The sequence below is a fragment of the Mobula hypostoma genome, chromosome 23, assembly GCF_963921235.1.
Source record: "Mobula hypostoma chromosome 23, sMobHyp1.1, whole genome shotgun sequence".
Taxonomy (NCBI): Eukaryota; Metazoa; Chordata; class Chondrichthyes; order Myliobatiformes; family Myliobatidae; genus Mobula; species Mobula hypostoma.
The window spans coordinates 53,841,767-53,863,898 of record NC_086119.1 but is presented as its reverse complement, the minus strand read 5'-3'; the positions used below and the strand labels follow the sequence as shown (position 1 = coordinate 53,863,898).

The 22,132-nt window shown below is 41.1% G+C and overlaps 1 protein-coding gene across 1 annotated transcript in view; it reads right to left on the bottom strand.

Moving 5' to 3' along the window:
* Positions 1-1,066: 1,066 nt before the first annotated feature.
* Positions 1,067-22,132, bottom strand: part of LOC134336922 (protein phosphatase PTC7 homolog) — a 108,866-nt gene continuing 87,800 nt past the window's right edge. Inside the window, exons 5-6 of the mRNA XM_063031569.1 lie at positions 15,285-15,414; positions 1,067-7,818 (exon numbers count right to left, since the gene is read on the bottom strand). Of these exons, the coding sequence (XP_062887639.1) occupies positions 7,760-7,818; positions 15,285-15,414 (189 nt within the window). The 3' untranslated portion in view covers positions 1,067-7,759. The remainder of the gene's footprint in view (positions 7,819-15,284; positions 15,415-22,132) is intronic.

The following is a 22,132-nucleotide window of genomic DNA, read 5'->3' as shown; positions in this document are numbered from 1 at the left end:
CCTCAGTGGTTGGGAATATGTTGGAGTTGATTGTTAAGGATGTGGTTTCATGAGGCACAAGATAACATTTATGAAAGGTTGTGATCATGCACTTTGGTAGAAGAAATGAAAGGGAGAGAAAATACAAAAATCTGAGATGCAAAGAGACTTGGGAGTCTTTGTGCAGGATTCACTAAAGGTTAATTTGCACATTGAGTCTGCGCAGTGAGGAAGGCAAATGCGATGTTCACATTCTTTTCAAGATGACTCAAATATAAAAGTAAGGATGTAATATTGAGATTTTTTCAAGCACTGGTGAGGCCTCACTTGGAGTATTGTGAGCAGTTTTGGACCCCTTAGAAAGGATGCACTGAAACTGGAGAGGATTCAAAGGATGTTCACGAAAATGATTCCAGGATTAAAGTCATATGAAGAGCATTTGATGGCTCTGGGCCTGTATTCATTGGAATTCAGAAATGAGGGTGACCTAATTGAAACATTGAATGGTGAAAGACCTTGACTGAGTGAATGTGGAGCGGATGATTTATATAGTGGGAAATTCTAAGACCAGAGGACATAGCCTCAGAATAGAGGGGTGTCCTTTTAGAACAGAGATGTGGAGGAATTCTTTAGCAAGAGAGTGGTGAATCTGTGGAATTCATTGCCACAGGCAACTGTGGAGGCCAACATATGGCAGAAGTTGATAGATTCTTGATTGGCCAGGGTATGAAGGGATATGGGGAGGTCGGGAGGGGGGAAAGGTAGGAGATTGGGGCTGAGAGGTAGAATGGATTAGCCATGATGAAATGGTGGAGAAAATTTGATTCACCAAATGGCTAATTCTGATGCTCTATCTTATGGCATTATGGTAAGAATCGATGACTTGAAGGTTAAGCTATCACGTCTGCCGCACTCTCACCTTTTACCTTGGTTGTCCTTGGCCCAGTTTGATTCCTTCTATAGCTGTTTCTATTTCAGTTAATCAGTTTAGTTCATTCAACTGATTGACATCCTGTTTGTTTTTTATGTTAATCATGCACTGTGCTGTATACTTACAAAGTAATCAAGTTTTTATTTGAAAAGTGGTCTTACATATGGTTACTTTAACAAAATACAAATATTTCTCTGTACCATTAATTTTTTTGGAAAACAAATATTTGGAAATCTAAAACTTCATCTTTTCTACTGACACACTAATGTAGAAGACAAAAAATAAACAACTGAAACAAAATTATATAAAAAAATTAGGCTCCCTAAGACTTTTGCATAGTACTTATATGAATGAGGACTTGGGGAATTTAGAAATTTAAGGGGTGAGTGGTTCATTTTTAAACACTTGTGGTTGAAGTCCCAAAGTTAGTCCAAAGCCCTTCAGCAGTGAAGTTTGGAACACAGGTACACAGGAGACTGGAGGTTCTTCCTCAAACTGCAAATAACTATTCACTTGAAATTAGGAACTGATTTTTGTTACCTAAGTTGTTATGATTTGAAGAGATATGTACAAGGAAAAGAAGAAGTTGTCATGAGCATGGTGAGCTGTTTCTGTGCCCTCGGTCAACATTAACAACAGGTACATTCTAGCTGAGTAATGGAAGAGTCTCAAAGGCTGACTGTTCCCAGGGTAAATTTCAATGCACCCAAAGTCCTGATTGTTTCCTTTTACTCTCTCCCTGTACTTGGGCAGTAGAATCTTACATTGAATGACATTAATTTGGATAAAAGCAAAACACACCATGTTTAAATAAATAAAGATTATTATTAGACTTACAGTTTATAAGTTATGAATGTCAAACTTCAACAATTTCAACAAACCTAAATTTTACAATATTGGATACAAAGAAAAATTAACTTGACTTTCAAATTACAAATAAAGACAAACAATGTAATTCAACAAGTTCTTTCCATAAGTCATTATGCACAAAGATAACTGCACCCAAAAAAACAGGTGTTTACCTGTTTACCTGTTACCACTGGAGCTTTTCAGAGTTTGGTTTTGTTGCAGATATGAAATATGGAACACAGTAACCCAACATTATGTCCAGTTATATGGTGAATGAAACCACAATATTTTACAAATATGATCATTTTTCGCATGAATACACCAGATTGAGGGCTGTTCATGACTCTGCAAACTGCCGTTAAGCAAACCTTTGGCTTAATAAAATCTTTTTAAGTACTCTGCAAGATCAGGTAGGAGGTTACATTTTTGATCACTATGAAATATTTGGTCCTTGATTCAGAGTCCTGCCTGCTGGAAGACTCAACTAATTCTACCTCTGTTTCACAAAGAATATCTCAAATGTTTAAAAAGTATAGAGTTGCAGACCACAGTTGTGACAGTAGTTCCCAATGGTACAACTGGTGTTCAGGACTTGCACATACACACATTTTAGCAACAAATTTCCCATCTTCTGAATCCATTTTAACTTTCATAGCTTTTAAATGACACAATATTACAGACATCAGAAGCACAAACCAGGTAAGCACAAGACATCTCATTATTCATCGAAAGAGCCAATACAGTTCAAATTCATCTCCATATCTACATCGACATATCTAGTAATGGATGTGACTCCTTCAAATTTCCCGCTGGATGAGGAAACCTGAAAACCAAGTTCTAGAAAAGTCTACAGAAAAGCAATAGTTTGGTCCCAAAAGCAGGCAGTTCATGGCTGTCCGCAGTCCACAGCATGCACTCAATTAAAATAATTTGGCACAATAAGAGAAAATTAAATATAAAAGTTGGAGCAATTTTATTCTTTTGGTAATTATATTAATGAATTCTAACTAGAATTATTGGATAAGACTCAGAGTTTTTCAGCATCCATAGATATACGGCATCAGAATTAAAAAATCTCAACAGCAAGTAAGAAAACCCAACATACAATAAAAATATCAGCTTCAATTAACTGAAGGTACATAGCTCTGAAATGGTTAGTGGATCTGAGTTTCAATTTAGTATAAGAACAGGATAAGAAAACTGTAACTTGCACTAAAACACACAACTTTGGGCTTTGTACTGAAGGAATATAATAAACATCTATTTGTCATTTCTAATAGCAGAAAAGAGGTAATGGGTAAAAGGAAAGAAAGAAAGAAAAGGACTAGGCAACCAAGGAAGATGAAGGAACAAAAGGGGAGTTCCTTGGCAGGAGGACAATTAGATCGAGAAACATAGAAAATAGGTGCAGGAGTAGGCCATTCGGCCTTTCGAGCCTGCACCGCCATTTATTATGATCATGGCTGATCATCCATGAGAAGATTGCAGTGGAAATGGGACAGAGACAGCGATAAGTCTGTAAGGGAGACATACACGCAGTTGGGGTGAGAAAATGACGGACATACAGAAGAGGGGTTGATGAAAGGACATAGGAGCTCAATAGTAAATGATACTAGGGATATAGTTGATTGTTCTTATTCATATTAAAATGAACAAGATAATTTTTTTTCAATAAAGCTTCTGAGTTTAAATTTTGTGCATCATCTATTATTTATGCTACTAAACAGATTCTTTTTACATATCAGATTTCTGATGTTGTTCTGTTTCTTATCCAATTTCTCCTAGAGAGTTCAGTAGGAATAAAAAAAGGACAAATTTTTATTTTCTGTTACAGAAAACGATGGATTGGATCTAAATACAGTGTCCATACGAATAAACTCTTCTGGGGCTTTGATGGTACAGAAACTACTATGCAGCACCAATGGCTTTTGGGACCACCTGGTAAAGGAAGCTATTGAAATAAAACTAGAGAAAAAGAATTTTGCCAAAGACAAAGGACTTGCTCTAAGTAACAACTGAAATTCCATTGTAATCAAAGGGGAGAGCAGAACCTGATTGGATGAGGACTAATCAATCAGCAGGGACGGACCATGGGTGTGTAAGTACCAGCGGACTAGACATATCCAGCTATCATCCCTGAAGAAGATGGCAGAGTTCATCAGTTAGATCTCGATACCTATACCTGGCTGGAAGCCCAAGAAGGGTTTATTCATCATATAAACCGGAGAGCACTAGATCCTTTTTCTCACCAGAGTCCATAGTTAATCCATGCATTATAACAGCTGCTGACATTACAGAATATAAATAAAATGAATGGCCTCACATACTTCAATTAAAACATTTAAAATCTATAAGATTAAGAGATGTTCTAAAGTTTTCAAGTGCACTGTTTCCGTCATTGTCTAAAGATATCTGACTCTTTAGAAACTATCACTGCAGACTAAATAAAATAAATGAAGAAAACTTAGATTTTTCTTTTTAAAACTGAAGATTACAGCAGAACCAAACCTGAAAAGCACCTGTATAAATCTATGTAGGTAGTGCATGTGTCTGTCATAAACAAATAAATTATATACAGAGAATCACAGACATATTCCTGCAGAAATATCAATGGCTCAATTCAACAGCAGCAGCTCTTTACAGAGAGAAAAAAAATCAAATCTTAAGCCAAGTTACACCTTGCATCCTTCTCCAATGGGGAGCAGAGAAATATGTGAAATAGTCACAATGCCAGTGCAGCACAAAGCCTGCCGACTTTTCCCTCAAGCTTTCATCTTATTTATCCCACTGAACTAAACTGTAGTTCTAAATTCCCAGATCAAAATATTTACAGTAACTACTTTAATTGTATTTCTTGCCTTCATATAAAAATACTTCCCTTGTATCTTCCGGGGTTTCTATATTATATGCTGCTGAAGAGCAGATAAACTGGTTAAAAGTTGAAAAATACACGTTGACTCAACACAGTAAATAAAAATTTTGCCTTTTCAGGAAGGATGAAAGACCAAATAATATTGTACAAGCTCTCCAGCTTCCAATGTGCACTGAGAGACTATGTGAACCTGAACCCTTTAGCTCCTTTAAGACTGCAGACGAATTGCAGAGCCATAAAATGACAGGCATCCACAAGCAGCCTGTGACAATTTTAAGATAATGTACATATATTGCAATTCTTGAAAAGCCACAAAATGCTGAACTTCTTTGGTGCAACTTTTTCTGAAAACCATCTCAGCAGCTCTTTGTCTGCAAGAGCTTTATTTCAATAGGATAGCTTTACTCTATCCTATACCAATAATTACAATAAGCTGCTGAACACTTCCCCTGATTGGCGATCTCGGGAAAGAGGTAGAACTACAGAGTGGGGAATTGGAAAATCATGAAACTGGAATTCGTTGAGGGAGGATTTCAAGAAAATAAGCTCAGTAATAGTCTGGGAAACAATTTTGACTCAGTGGTCATGGCTCAGGCAGAAGTATAAGGTTGTGCAGGATAGCTGGTAAGTAGACAAACAATGAAAGCACCACCTTCAGCAGCAGAATTAGGGGCTCTCTTCAGAGAATGTGGCACAACAAGTAGGTTAGAGGAATATATGTAGAGGGAAAAAGTTAATATTACGCCAGCAGTTACTGATGAAGAGATCTAGAATAATTAGAGGCCGGGAGGAGGGATTCAGTTGGATCAAGAATTGCAGAAATAGCAGAAAAGGCCCACAGTCTGAAGAAATGGATGTAGAGGCAGTGTTAGAGCTCAGCTTCACATCAGGCCCAGAATTTACTGAGATGGAGACTTAAGGAGTTGAAACTGACACCTTGGCTGAAGGCAAGTCATTAGGAACAGACAGAGAGGAAGATCAGAAGTGGTCATGAAGGCATTACACAGACCAAGAGAAATATGAAGGGATGAAATATCTAGGGTATTAGAATTCAAGAGTTACTAAAACTATTGCTTTACAGAGCACCTTTATTCTGTCTGCACAGGAATCCCAGTGACCTGCCACTTTTACTTCCATCTCACACTGTGCTACAAAGCTCATAGAACAGGATCTCACATTCCACCTGTCCTACAGGACTATGATTTCAGACCTGGCCCTGTCCATTCTTTGTACCTTAAAACATTTAATTTCCAACTTCTCCAAATTCTTGGATAGATCATTATGAGGCATTAGCTCTCCCTTTCCTTCCCTCCTCTCCCTAAAAGGCTACTTTCCCTGTTAAGTACTTCTAACATTTTGGGCTTCACTTCAGATTTCCAGCACCTGTTACATTTATGCTTTTTAATGGCCTCCTCATACTTTGCAAAGGTTTATGATTCTGAAATGTTCTCTAAATTCTAATATATAAGTTTCTCCCAGCTCTGTGTTCAGTGTAATTGCTGGTAAACCAACACAGACCAAGAGAAAAACACCCTTGGTGCCAGTGAACAGCCAAAGAATGGGCCGTGTCCAACAGGTAGTCCAGCATATATTCTCAGTGGACTTTTCATATTTACTTAGGAGAAAAAGGTGAACTGAGCAGAGAGTCTGACCAACCCCACTCCATCCATCATTACATGTACAGTTACCCTGATCCAGGAGAGCATTTGGCAGTGATGGAAGAATTAATAACAAACTGAAACTGTGATAACAACATCAATGTAAATGTTGGTCACAAAAATCATCAAGTGGCTTCTGCTCATTTTATGTCCTTAAAAAAAAAGATTGTCAAGGCAACAACCAGCTGTGGAAGAGTTTTAACAGTATAATTCCTTTACAACAACTCTCCAAAAAAAACGTTTGGAACTAAATCTAATCATTTGTATTTTTAGAATATGATTAACCATTAACCATTAAAAATTAAAAAATTAACCATTACAAAAATTAACCATTAAAACCAAATGCTGGTCTAGCTCAGTTCTACAATTAGATTAACCAAGCATCACACTCCAAAGACCTTCCTTCTCGCTGCTGCATACTTTACTCTGCAGTGTAACACTGACATGGAGCAAACTGCCTGCTGTACACATCAGTACAAGCTCAGAGCATGTTCAAGGAGAACTTCTTTGTCTTGGAAATATTACTGATTCTGGATGCAACAATTTTGTCGACTGCTCTCCAGGCTGTTCACATAAGGCTTTTGTAACAATAATTGCCAATGAGCAGAGGGTTCACCTCACTGAAATTTATATAGATTGCTCACAAACAATTCAAGAAACAAAAGAATCCATTGCTTAGAGGTCTAAGTTGTCATAGTACACTTATTTGGGAAGAGTAATGGGGGGTGGGCAACCCAGGCTGTTTTTTTAGTAGGGTGGGTTTTTAGGCAATGTTTAGCTCCCTGTCAGGATCTAATGAGTTGTGCATGTTTCATCACCACCTCATATTAGAACTGTACTCCACACTGCTTTCACTCATTATCTTCCATAGTACTGAGACCGGATCTGTTCTCAGACATCTCCTCTCCCAAAGAGACTGGGCCAAAAACTAATGCTCCAGTCCACCCAGAACAAAGGATATTAGCGAAATAGAATAAGCACCCTAGATAATGCATCTCATCCCAATCCATATTTAAAACAAAGCCACTTGGATTTTTCCCAAATGCGATTTAGTGAGTTAATGTGATTCAAGAGTGCAAAATATTTTTTAAAAGAACACATCTTTTAGCAGACTGGATTTCTAGGACTCATTTGTCATCAAGGACAATAATTGGCATTACCATTGTGCGATTAAAAGATGTTTGGATGAGGTTAATGCAAGGGGTACAGATTTTAGAGACAAGCTGTTTTACACATTTCATAGGATGCAAAAAGCAGTAAAGAACAAATGTAACTGTTTTCAAATGACTGGAACTAATTAGAATTTGTTCACCCAATAGTTCAAAAATAGCCTTAAAAGTTGGTAATCTGAGAACAGTCTCCAGTAGGATGCCCACAAGAGAGATGGGATTCTCACAGCAGAGATTGGGGAGCCACTTCTAAAGGTGTGTCAGCTGGGCACTTGTGGCCAATGAGGCAAAACTTTCCTCTTCATTCTTTGCTTTCAGTCACTACTGATAATAGCACAGTGATGTCATCGGGTTTGCCACCTAAAAAAGAAATTATGTTCAAAATGCAGAATTATTGATGGAGGTAAATAATATCATAGTAGTTACCTGAATATTATTGGTGTCACAAGTTGATTGAATGAAGTTTAATAGAGATCAAGAAAGCTAGAAAATGATTGAGGATTTTTAAAATTTCTTTCATAGATGTGGATACCACTCGTAAAGCCAGCAATTACTGTCAACTTCGAATGTCATCGGAAAGAAGAATTTTTCTGAATCATTTCAAAGGGCAATTCATAAACAAATATATTGTTGGATCTGGAGTCACTTTCAACCTGTGCACATTGTGGGACAGTCTTCATTTAGAGTCATAGAGTCATAGTAGAGCAGAGAAACCCTTCGGCCCATCTAGTTAGTTCATGTTGAACCATTTAAACTGCCTGCTCCCATACCTGAAGACATAAAACAAGTACACAACTTTTGCTACTTAGGAAGCTGGGTGACATCAGATGGGAGGTGCAACTTGGACATCGAAAGAAGAATAGCGATGGCAAAAGACACCTTTATGAGAATGAAGAGTATACTGACCAATACTAAACTAGGCATGACAACCCGCCTCAGAGTACTGAAATGTTACGTTTATCCGGTTATGTTATATGGCTCAGAATGTTGGACAATATCTAGTAACATGAGGAAATGAATTGTAGCAGCAGAGATGTGGTTTTTGAGGAGGATGCAAAGAATATCATAGACGAAACGAATATCTAATGAGGATGTCATGAACAGAGCAAACACAAAAAGAGAAATAATGTATGAGATCATGAAAATGCAACGTAACTTCATTGGACATGTAATTAGGAAAGAGGAGTTAGAATGCACGGTAATTATAGGAAAGATTGAGGGAAGAAAGCAAGAGGAAGACAAAGACAAATAATGGTGGAGACAAGCAGCCAGAGAACTAGAAATGAATACCAATGAATTGATCCACTTGACCTGAAACAGGTCAAACTGGGCATGGCACCTGATGATGATGATAATGCTCCCATACCTGCACCAGGACCGTACCATCCAAACTCCTCTTAAACACTGAAATCAAGCTGCATGTACAAACATAGTTTTTTTCTCTGTTATAAGACTACTGAACCTCACAATCTACCTCATTATGACCTTGCATCTTATTGTCTACCTGCACTGCACTTTCTTTGTAACTGTATCATTTTAATCTCTATTTTGTTATTAATTTCCCTTGTTCTACCTCAACACACTGTGTAATCAATTGATCTGCACAAATAGTATGCAAAGCAAGCTTTTCAATGTGATAAATCAATTTCAATAGTATACAGGTTGACTACCTCAAATCCGGCAATCAGTAATCCGGTTCCACTGCTGGTTTAGACATAATTTTTGCAAGCCAAATTTCAAATATCCTGCATCGCTGCATGAACCTGCCACCACTGTTTTGTTGGCAGCATTAGCAGAATCAGCTGTTGGCACAATCTTTAAAAGAAGCAAGTTGTTTCTCTGCGTTATTCTGCATTTATTTTTAATAACGTGTGCTTATCTTGTCCTAGAAATGTTTTCATTGAATAAAGGAAGCACTTCTCATGGTGTAAAAAGCCATAAGAAGTACTTCCTTTGAGGAAGATAAGGTGGAAGTTCTGAAAAAACTTGACAGTGGGGTATTTGTGAAAAGCATATGCGACTTGTATAACATTGGCTTTTCCAGTTTATGACATAAAGAAACAAAATGGATAGTTTACGGGAATGGGCAAAGAAGTGGCAAATGAAACACAATGCTGAAAAGTGTATGGTCATGCACTTTGGTGGAAGAAATAAAAGGGCAGACTATTATTTAGATGGGGAGAGAATTCAAAATATAGAGATGCAAAGGGACTTGGGAGTCCTTGTGCAGGATACCCTAAAGGTTAACCTCCAGGTTGAGTCGGTGGTGAAGAAGGCAAATGCAATGATGGCATTTATTTCCAGTGGTATAGAATACAAGAGCAGGGATGTGATGTTGAGGGTCTATACGGCACTCGTGAGACCACACTGTGTACAGTTTTGGGCTCCTTATTTTAGAGAGGATATACTGACATCGGAGAGGGTTCAGAGAAGATACACGAGAATTATTCCAGGAACGAAAGGGTTACCATATGAGGAACGCCTGGCAGCTCTTGGGCTGTATTCCCTGGAGTTCAGGAGAATGAGGGGGGATCTCACAGAAACATTCCAATTGTTAAAAGGCCTGAACAGATTAGATATGGCAAAGTTATTTCCCATAGTAGCGGAATCCAGGACAAGAGGGCACGATCTCAGGTTTGAAGCACATCCATTTACAACAGCATTGCAGAGAAATTAACTTTAGTCAGAGGGTGGTAAATCTGTGGAATTTGTTGCCTTGAGCAGCTGTGGAGGCCAAGTCTTTGGGTGTATTTAAGACAGAGATAGGTTCTTGATTAGCCAGGGCATTAAAGGGTATGGAGAGAAGGCAGGGGAGTGGGAATGACTGGAAGAATTGGATCAGACAGTGAATCAAAAACACAGATCTGTGTAAGAAAAATAATTAAAGATCGAAGATGGTCACAACTAGATAACGTTCTCATAAAGCGGTTTATACTCCACATCACAAAGGCGTATAACTGTCAGGAGAGATGGTGAAAGAACAAGCAACATTATTTCATGAAGAATTACGACTGGATAATGAGTGTGATTTCAGCATTTCAAGCAGCAACATGGCAAAAAATTTCGTGCAATGTGTGGTGAAAAATGGTCAATAGATAAGGAAGCAGCTGCTGAGTTTACTAAGTTAGCTTCTGATGAAAATTTAAGACCCAAGCAGATCTACCATGTGGTCAAAACTGCCTTATATTGGCATTGTACTACGAGAACAACACTGACAAAAGTTGTAAAATAATGCTGATTTTAGATAACTGCTCTGTACGTGCAAAAGTAAAGAATAATGTTTACGCTATCTTGGTAAAGAATAATGTTTATGCTATCTACCTGCCACAGAACTGTACATCATTAATTCAATTCATTGAATTAATCTATCATCTAACTTGTAAAGGGTACTTAAAGAAAGGGTAAGGTGATCATCAAGTGGGTTAGAGGTGTTCATTTATTTAATCCTAACCTAATCACCTGTAATTCGGCAAAATCACTAATCCGGCACTGCTGAGGTCCCAATCATTCTGGATTTGTAATAGTCAACCCTCTAATACCCCATTACCAGTGCTGCTTTCTAAATAACAAAAATTTAAATAAGCTGTCGCTGTGGAATTCAAATCCCTGTCTCTTGATCAATACTTGAGACCACTGCATTAACTTCACAAAGTTACTACTGGAACTTCAGTCAATAACTGAGCCAAAACATTCACTGCCTGCAAACTCAGAGCAACAGCAGTAGAGCAGGAAGTCATTTGTGCTTCTCCTTCGGAAATCAGAGCACAGAGACAGGAATTTCAGGCCAGTATGTTCACACTGTGCTATTCCTGGAGCACCAAGGTCACCCTGCTTGCCTGCTCTTCCTAAATATTTAATACCTTGCTTGGAAGAAATCTCATTGAAGACTGACAAAAAACAAAATGCAAAAAGTTGACTCAAATAGCCACAGTAGCATATATGAAATAACAACTCAAAGTACCGCCACACAAAGAGTCTACACTTCCCTTCCAGGTATCCAGATTGCGGAATGCTGACTGACCCATGGGTAAATCAGAGCATCTCTATTTCCCCTTTTACCGCTGCATGCATACATTTCAGCAAAGTTGGGAAGTTGAAAAGTTATTCACGAAACCCATGAAGTTATTCGGGAGGTCTAAAAGAAAGCCATGAGATTGCTCACGGACAAGGTGAAGGGGAATCCTAAGGGCTTTCAGATATATTAAGACCAAAAAGACAGAAAGGGTCAAAATTGGTGCCCTGGAAGATCAGAGTGGTCATCTATGCATGGAGCCAAAAGAGATGGGGGAGATCTTAAATGTTTTTTTTTCATCTGTATTTTATTCGGGAGACAGAAACAGAATCTATAGAAGTAAGGCAAAGCAGCAGTGAAGTCATGGACTGCAAACTGAAGAGGAGGTGGTGTTTACTGTCTTAGTGTGGCTAAATCCCTAGGGCCTAACAAGGTCCCTTGGACCCTGTGGGAGGCTAGTGCAGAGAATGCAGGGGCCCTTGCAAAGACATTTAAAACGTTTTAGCCATGATCGAGGTGCCAGAGGATTGGAAAATAGCTGATGTTCTGTTGCTTAAGAACGGCTCTAAGAATAAGCTAGGTTAGTATAGGCCGGTGTGCTTGACATCAGTAGTGAGTTAATTATTGTAAGGTATTCTAAGGGACCTTATATATAAAATTAGGATTAATAGGGACTGATTAGGAATAGTTAACATGGCTTTGTGCATGGTAGGTCGTGTCTGATTAATCTTATAGCATTTTTTGAGGAAGGTACCTAGAAAATTGAGGAAGGCAAGGCAGTGGATAGTGCCTACATGGAATTTCACAAGACCTTTGACAAAGGCCTGCTTGAGAGGTTGGGTAAGAAAGTTCAGTCACTTGGCATTCAAGATAAGGTAGTATATTGGAATAGAAGCAACACACATCAAAGTTGCTGGTGAACGCAGCAGGCCAGGCAGCATCTCTAGGAAGAGGTATTGGAATAGACACTGGTTTCGTGGGAGAAGCTAGAGAGTGGTAGTAGACAGCTGCCTCCCTGAGTGGAGGCATGTGACTAGTGATGAGCTGCAGGGGTCAGTGCTGGGTCCGTTGTTGTCAGCTATATCAACAACAATCTGGATGACAATGTGGTAAACCAGATCAGCAAATTTGCAGATGACACCAAGATTGGGTGTGAAGTGGGAAGTGAAGAAAGACTATCAAAGCTGGCAATGGGAACTGGAACACCTGGAAAATGGGATGAAAGATGGAATTTAATGCAGACAAGTGTGATGTTTTGCACTTTTGGAGGACAAACCATGGTAGGAGTGTGGTAGAACACAGGGGTCTGGGAATACAGTTCCATAATTCCTGAAAGTGGCGTCACAGGTAGATAGAGTCGTAAAGAAAGCTTTTGGTACATTGGCCTTCATAAATCAAAGTACTGTATTGGGGTGTTATGTTGAAGTTGTATTCTACAGTACTGAGGCCTAATTTGGAATATTGTGTGCAGTTTTGGTCATGACCCTACAGGAAATATGTCAATAGATTGAAAGAGTGCAGAGAAATCTACAAGAATGTTGCCAGGACTTGAAAACTGAGTTATAAGGAAAAGTTGAATAGGGAACATAGAGGAATGAGGGGAGATTTGAGAGAGGCATATAGAATTATGTGGGGTAAATGCAAGCAATCTTTTTCCACTGAAGATGGGTGAGATTGTGCTCTGTGACTCTATTTCCACAAGAGCAGAACTCTGTTAACAATACATATAGATCCAAATTTGCTTTTGACAAATCTGTTAGAGTTCTTTGTGGAAGTAACAAGCAGGGTGGACAAGGAGAGGCAATGGATGACATTTACTTGGATTTCCAGAAGGCATTTGATAAGGTGCCACGTGAGACTGCTTAACAAGATAAAATCCCATGGCATTACAGGAAAGATACTGGTATGGATAGAGGAATGGCTGACAGGCAGGAGGTAGTGAGTGGGAATAAAAGGGGTCTTTTCTGGTGGGCTACCAGTGACTAGTGGTGTTTGTTAATGATTTAGATAATGGAATTGATGGCTTTGTGGCAAATTTTGCAGGTGACATGAAGATAGGTGGAGGGGTAGGTAGTGCTGAGGAAGCAACGATACTGCAGCAAGACTTAGACAGATTGGAAGAATGGGCAAAAAAAGTGACAGGTGGAATACAGTGTTGGGAAATGTATGATGCATTTTGGTAAAAGGAACATAAATGCAGACTATTATCTAAATGGGAAGAAAATGGGAGGTACAGAGTGACTTAGGAGTCCCTGTGCAAGACTCCCAGAAGTTTAATTTACAGGTGGAGTCTGTGGTAAAGAAGGCAAATGCAATGTTGGCATTTATTTCAAGGAGAATAGAATCTAAAAGCAAGGAGATAAAGCTTTATAAACCACTAGTCAACAGTTGGAGTACTGTCAACAGTTTTGGGCCCCATATCTCAGAAAGGATGTATTGTCATTGGAGAGAGTCCAGAGGAGGTTCACGAGGAGGATTCCTGGAATGAAGGGGTTAACATACGATAAGTGTTTGGCAGCTTTGGGTCTGTACTCTCTGGAATTTAGAAGAATGTGTAGGGATCTCATTGAAACCTACCGAATGTTGAAAGGACTAGTCTGGGTGAATGTGTAGAGGATGTTTCCTCCGGTGGGGGTATCCAGAACTGGAGGGCACAGACTCAAAATTGACGGCTGATCCTCTTGAACAGAGGTAAGGAGGAATTTATTTTAGCCGGAGAGAAGTGAATCTCTGGAATGCTCTGCCACAGACTGCGGTACAGACCAAGACTGTGAGCATACTTAAAGCGAAATTTGGTAGTTCCTGATTGGTCGGGCATCAAAGGTTATGGCGAGAAGGCAGATGTATGCGGTTCAGTGGGATCTGGGATCCCTGTCCTTTCTTTCCCTGTCCTTCTATCTAACATACCTTTCCTGTACTCTTTAAACACCCTCTACTTGTCTGATGTGGACTTTGCTAGAAAAAAAAGGCAATCCCAATTAGCGCTGCTTATTTTCCTGTCTAACACCCTCATAATTTGCCCTATTCCAGTTTGAGACTGTCCCTCAATAACAATACCTATTTCTCATCTATGGCTATCCTATAAATTACAGGAAGGATATAAGTAAGGTTGAAAGAGTGCAGAGAAGGTTTACAAGGATGTTGCTGGGACTTGAGAAACTCAGTTACAGAGAAAGGTTGAATAGGTTAGGACTTTACTCCCTGGAGCGTAGAAGAATGAGGGGAGATTTGATAGAGGCATATAAAATTATGATGGGTATAGAAAGAGTGAATGCAAGCAGGCTTTTTCCACTGAGGCTAGGGGAGAAAAATAATAGAGGACATGGTTTAAGGGTGAGGGGAGAAAAGTTTAAAGAGAACATTACAGGGGGCTTCTTCGCACGGAGAGTGGTGGGAGTGTGGAATGAGCTGCCAGATGAAGTGGTAAATGCGGGCTCACTTTTAACATTTGAGAAAAACTTGGGACAGGTACATGGATGAGAGGTGTATGGAGGGATATGGTCCGGGTGCAGGTCAGTGGGACTAGGCAGTGAAATGGTTTGGCACAGTCACGAGGGGCCGGAAGGCCTGTTTCTGTGCTGTAATGTTCTATGGTTCTATAGATTTGATTATACTTCAAGTTAGCCATACAAACAACTAGGCTAAACTCAATTCTATTTCATGCAACAAACTGCAATAAAAAAGGATGTTCTGAAGAATCACATGAATGACTTCTCACTGTATAACCATAAATCCACAGCCAGAAACCTCTGCAGATTAATACGTCCCGGAAAATTAAAGACTTTTATCTTGTTCACAGTAGCAAAGTGCTTACCTTGGACATTGAACCCATTCTCACAGGCACGTTCTGCAAAAGGGGACATGTAGTTTGGATCATATGCCAGTTGCTGGGCCTGTTCTGCTATGTTCTGCACTGTTTCTTTCATGCTCTCATAATTAGAATCCTGTAACAAAACATTACCATCAAGTTGAATAAAACGATCTTTACAGCAATATTTATCCATAATAAAAATGTCTACACTGGTTATTTCGTAAAAATGATTGGCTGACATAATTTATTGGACACAGTACATACTGTGACGATTTCCCTTCTGGAGTTGTACAGACTCTCCTACAAAAAGTTAATTGCTGTCACACCGCCTTTCTTAATTTCTTAATTCCTCCATCCTGATCAAAAAGGCGCAACAGCGCCTTTATTTCCTGCGGAGCATGAAGAAAGCTCACCTCTGTCCCAGGATACTGACGGACTTTTACCGCTGTACCATTGAGAGCATACTCACCAACTGCATCTCAGTGTGGTATGGCAATTGTCCCGTATCAGACCGCAAAGCACTCCAGCGTGTAGTGAAAACTGCCCAGCAGATTATCGGCACCCAATTGCCCACCATTGAGAACATCTACCATGCGCAATAGCTGTCATGGTCCGGTCCGCAAAGTCCGTATTCCGGTTCGCGGGCCAGTCCATCGACCCTTGCTCCAGGTTTTCCTATCTACCCTGTTTCTGTTCTTGTTGAGCTCTAATTGAGTCAGCTGATGCTCATTGGGGCTGGCTGCATAAATACCTTCAGAGACACACGTGTGGCTGCTGGATTGTTCTTGTCCTTACTCCTTGTATTCCTTGCTCTGCCTTCTGTTTCCTTGCCAAAAGCCTTGCCTTGTCTTGTCGGTAACTCTTGCCTCATCTTGCCTGCAGTCTTGTCCTGGAGCCACCCTGTACTGATTGGCCCTCATCAATTGTGGGATTGAGTTTAAGAGCTGAGAGGTAATATTGCAGCTATATAGGACATTGGTCAGACCCACTTGGAGTATTGTGCTCAATTTTGCTCACCTCACTACAGGAAGGATGTGGAAATGATAGAAAGGGTGCAAAGGAGATTTACAAGGATGTTGCCTGGATTGGGGAGCACGCCTTATGAGAATAGGTTGAGTGAACTCAGCCTTTTCTCCTTGGAGCGATGGAGGATGAGAGGTGACCTGATAGAGGTGTTCAAAATAATGAGAGGCATTGATCTTGTGGATAGTCAGAGACTCTTCCCCAGGGCTGAAATGGCTAGCACGAGAGGGCATAGTTTTAAGGTGCTTGGAAGTAGGTACAGAGGAGATGTCAGGGTTAAGTTTTTTATGCAGAGAGTGGTGAGTGCGTGGAATGGACTGCCGGCAGCAGTAGTGGAGGCAGATACGATAGGGTCTTTTAAGAGACTCCTGAATGGCTACATGGAGCTTAGAAAAATAGAGGGCTATGGGTAAAGCCTAGGTAGTTCTAAGGTAGGAACATGTTCGGCACAAGCTTTGTGGGCTGAAGGGCCTGTATTGTGCTGCAGGTTTGTTTCTAAATGCAGCTTCTGCTTCAGTAGTCCAGACAAAATTTTTGAGTGTATTTGTTGACATGCCAAATCTCTTCAAACTCCTAATGAAGTATACTCACTGTCTTGCCTACTTTATAACTGCATTGATGTGTTGGAAACAGGTTAGGGTCCTCAGAGACCTTGACACCCAGGAACTTGAAACTGCTCACTCTATCCACTTCTGATCCCTCCTATGAGGATTGGTATCTGTTCCTTTGTCTTACCCTTCCTGAAGTCCACAATCAGCTCTTTCGTCTCACTGACGTTGAGTGCCAGGTTGTTGCTGTGACACCATTCCACTAGTTGGCCTATCTCACTCCTGTACGCCCTCTCATCTCCATCTGAGATTCTACCAACAATGGTTAATTCATCAGCAAATTTATAGATGGTATTTAAGCAACACAGTCATGGGTATAGACAGAGTAGAGCAGTGGGCTAAGCACACACCCCTGAGGAGCACCAGTGTTGATCATCAGCGAGGAGGAGATATTATCACAAATCTGCACAGATTGTGGTCTGTCGGTTAGGAAGTCGAGAATCCAATTGCAGAAGAAATTTGTGCCGGTGGGTAAGGTGGAGGGCCAAATGAAGCTCGTGGCAAGAGCTTCCATTATATACTCCTCCATGGTGGAGGACAAGTACCAAGCAGTAGGTCAATGGCACAGTCACAGGGTCAGTGAGGTGGAAGAGTTGAGGCCTTTGCCTTGCTGAAGACCTCTTCTAATTCCTTATCAACACGGGAGATCATCCAGTCTGTGTGTTGCTATCTCCTCCAGACTTCTGAGACTTATTGGTGACAGGGGTGATTCAACAGGCTGCAGAGACCTCTCTCCGAGCTCACAAATTTCATTCTGTGGAAACAGTGGCCAAATCAGAGTGTGACAGGCAACGGCAGTGTGGTGTTACAGAGGGTTCTTGCATCTGGGGAATAGGCTTCAAGGATCAGCATAAAGAAGTCTTTAACTTCCTTGAAGCCTGGTGCTGGTTCACTTCAGCTTAATGGCAAGTCTCTCAGATTGCTCGGGTATTTCCTTGGTCTTCTCCTGACCTAGAAATTCCCTCTCTCTAGTTCCTGTAGGATTCTAACTTGACTGTGTCAGGACTCGCACTGTCCCATTAGCCAGAACCGCTTGTCCGCTCAAGGTCTGGACTAGGCATCCAGAAGCTCTCAGGTTCTTCGCACTGAAGCCTGCCCTCTTATAGGTCGCTGGTCATCAGACAGCCAGGGTGTTGGAACACCATGCCATAATTAAAGCCTCTTAAAATAATTTTCCCCTCTCTCCAGTCCAGATAGGTTATGCTAGGACAGCCAAGGGTACCTGAGGATCAGAGGTATGAGTGGAGAGTCAGTCAAGTAGAAACTAATGTCTTCCACATGATCCCCTATCCTCATCTGCAACTTCACAGTCTGTTGCTGTACCCGCCCAGAACCTAGCGGTCAGCTGTCCAAGACAGTTGCGGGCATGGACTGGCTCAACTCTGATGTAGGTTGAACGGACAGGCTTATTATACGTTTGTAAACCCAGAAAATTACCCGCTGCCCCCAAGTCTGCAAAAGCCTTCACCAGCCTCAAGTTCTTAGCTCAAGTGAACTCCGCTTTCAGCACGAAGCCAGAAACTGTGGCTGACACTGGACGGTCTTAGCAGTTCTCCAGGTGGCTGCAGCTTCAGACATTTGATCTGCAGGTCATCTGCTTCTCTGCAATAAAAACAGCCACCTCGACTCCAATGCCGGGACCTTTCATCGGCGGAGAGTCTAGTGCAACTGACCTGCATGGATTTTGGTCATGGCCTGAGGTTGGGGAGTGGAACTGTAATGCTAGGAACTGGGCTCACACCAGCTTTCTTTGACCTCCTGAAGTGGCCCCACTTTCACTCTGCCAGACGATTATTGAGGCAGATGAGAACTTCTAAGTTCTCTGCTGGCTCTCCTGTGGCAAGGGCGTCCTTCAGTTCATCTTGGAGTTCGTAGTGGTAGAGTATAGCCAAGGATTCCCCGTTCCAACCACTCCTCTGGGCCAAGGTCCAAAATTCGATCGTGTAATCAGCTGCTGACCATCCACCCCCACCCCTGTCGAATCTTCATCAGGCGGCCTGAGGCTCGGCTGGGGTAATGAAACAGCTTCCTCATGGTGGCCATGAACTCCTCTGAATTCACGCAGAACTCTTGACCTCAGGCCAGGGCTCTTCCACTCTGGAGAGAGATAATGAAGGCCACTTTTCCGTGCGTTGGAGGGAACTGGGACAGCTGAAGTTTAAATACTAATGAGCATTGAATGAGGAAGCCACAGCAAGAGCCCGGGTTACCGTCAATTCTCTTGGGGTTGGAAGATGTACTGGCTCTACAGCAGGACCAGCTGGCTCTCCCAAGTGATTTTGGTTTCCTCCTTGCAAAGGTTGACCAAAGCCACCTGGAAGTCATGAATCTCCAGGCTCAGTCTGGAAATATCTTCGTAGTGGCTAGTAACAGCAAACAATAGACTCTAAAACATAGTTTGGTCCAAGATGGCTCAATTATACCATGGCGAGAATCCTTGACAGGGATGGCTTGGACCCAAATGTTGGAATATCCGAGGCTGGGATTGAGACACGGTCTCAAATGGGACCGAGAAACTGAGCACAAAACAAACACTAGGTTTATGACTGAGCACTGAAGCTATGTTCAGGTCTTCCTTAAGTACTCAATTCTTGGCAGTCAAAACATCATTATTAATTAACGGGGAAGTCCTATGCCCTTAAAGATGCTGCTCAGCTATCCATACTCTGGAGAGTTAGAGTGTTTTCATCTTAGAAGCTGTTACGAGATGGCCTTTAAATGTTGCTATTGTACCCACCTCAATCACTATTTCTGGCAGTTGATTCCAATTACACACCATTCTTTGCATGAAGAAGTTGCCCCTAATATCCCTTCTAAATCTCTCACCTCTGTTCTGAAACCTATACTCTCTTGTTTTTAACATCTCTCTGGGGGAAAAAAGACTATAGCACCCCTCAATCTTATTGATGTCTATCAAGTCACCCCCTCAATTTCCTACATTCTAGGGAATAAGGTCCTTATCTACGTTTGTACATAATCTGTTCTTGTATCCTTGTAACACAGAATCCCAAATCCAGACAATTTCCTTATTGGTCCTACATCCTATAGTCGTACTGGTGCTACGATACTGAGGTATGATTAAGTAAACAAAAGGACGAATATGATAGGTATAGAGTACTGAAAATAAGTAAGGCCCTTTTTGAGTATAGAGCATATGGGAGGGAGGGGCCTATTTAAAAAGGGTGGTGGGGTGCAAAAGAGTAATGAAGAACATAGGGACATTTATATACAAGTCCACAGGTCCTTACAGGATACACAAGAGACTGCAAATGCTGGAGTTTGGAATAACAAACGATCTGTTGGAGAAACTCAGTATGCCAAACAGCATCTGTGGTAGGAAAGAAAGTGTCAATGTTACAAATTTAAACCCTGCACTGGAACTGAGGTCCTGTTTGTCATAGATCCATAAAGATGGCAGCATATGGTGGTGGTGAAGGAATATCGGGTGCTGGCCTTCAACAGAAGGTACAAAGATAATAAGAACACAAAGATCACGGCGCAACTTAATGAAACCCTGGTGAAGGCACAGCTGAAATATACGTAAGCTTTAGTTGTCACACCAAAAGGAGAGTGAGACCACATTGGAGAGATGTTGGCAGAATGTTATTTTTCATTCTGGGTCTGTTTCCCAAGGAACGGAGGTGGCTGGGGTGGCGTCATGTTAAGATGACAAAGGTATGAGTAGCATAATAGGGCAGATAGTGGAAAAACTGCTTTTCCCATAACGAAGACAATCAAAACCAGGAGGCATAGTTTAGGTTAACAACCAAGAAAATTTAGAGGTGACCTGAGGGAAAAAAAATCACCTAGTGCATGGTTGTAATCTGGAACATGCTGTCTGGGGTAGTGCAATGCAGTTCTCTCACAACGTGACAGAAGTGAGTAAGCAGTTGTAGTGCAAAGGCATAGGCTACAAGTTAACACAGAAGTTCTGGTCAATGGGATTATCATAGATGAATGCTTGATGATCAGTATAAACATGATAGGTCGAAAGGTCCATGTTCCAAAGTGCATATAACTTAATAAAGTGCTATAAAGCTGTCCATAGAGTAGATGGGTGGCTGGAGAATTAGGGCAGTTAATAAGCACAGAAGATAGTACTGTACTGTACAGAAACATGTCCTTCATCTCACTACCTCTATACCAACTATGATGCCAATCTAACTAATCCCATCTGCCTGTATGTGGTCAATATATTCTTACATTCCCTGTCTGTTTCTCTATCTGTCCAAATGCCTTTTAAATGCTGCTGTCATATCTGGTTCCACCACCTCCCCTCAGCCTCCAGAGAAAACAACACTGTCTAATTTCTCCTTATATCTAACACTGTCCAATCCTGGTGCACCTCTTCAGAACCTGCCTGGAATGGGTCCCCAAGGGAAGAGACAATTTGGTGGTGTTGAAGAGGCTTTTAAATAGACACATGAATGTGGAAGAAAGGGAGGGATAGGGATGAAGCACAGGAGGAGGACATCTAGTGCATCAAGATAAGCACAACATTGTAGGCTAGATGGCCTGTCCAATGCTATATTGTTCTATGAACCCTCTCCAAAGCTTCCAAATCCTACCTGAATAACTTGCACACTATACTACAAATGTGGCCTAACTTAACAGATTTTATGCAGCTGCAGCATAACATCCCAATGTTTACATTCAGTGTCCAAGATCTGATCTCCCAAAGTGCAACACCTCACAGTCACGGAGTCAGAGTTGTACAACACAGAAAAAGGTCTCATTAAAGCTCATCCCATTTCCCAGCACTTGGCTACATCCTTCTGAACTCTTGTCATCCATATACCTGTTAAATATACCTTAAATTTACTGTATCTAATATAGCTGCCTCAAAAACTTCATCTGGCAGCTGGTTCCATATATCTTGTCTGGATTAAACTCCACCCGCCATTTCTCTGCCCACACATCACCCTGGTCTATGCTGCTGTATCCTTTGACAATCTTCCTCACTGTCCACAGCTCCACCAAATTTTGTGTCGTCTGCAAACTTAGTCATCAGCCCACCATTCAAATTATTTATACACATCACACATAACAGAAATCCCCAGACTGATCCCTGTGGAATACCACTACCCAGAAAAACCCCCCTCCACCTCTGTTTTCTGCGATCAGAAACTTGGGGTACGAGTACACTGGGATGATTCATTTGGATGCTGCCTGGAACAGAAAGCATTAGCTATAAGGAAAAGATGGACATACTTAGATTGT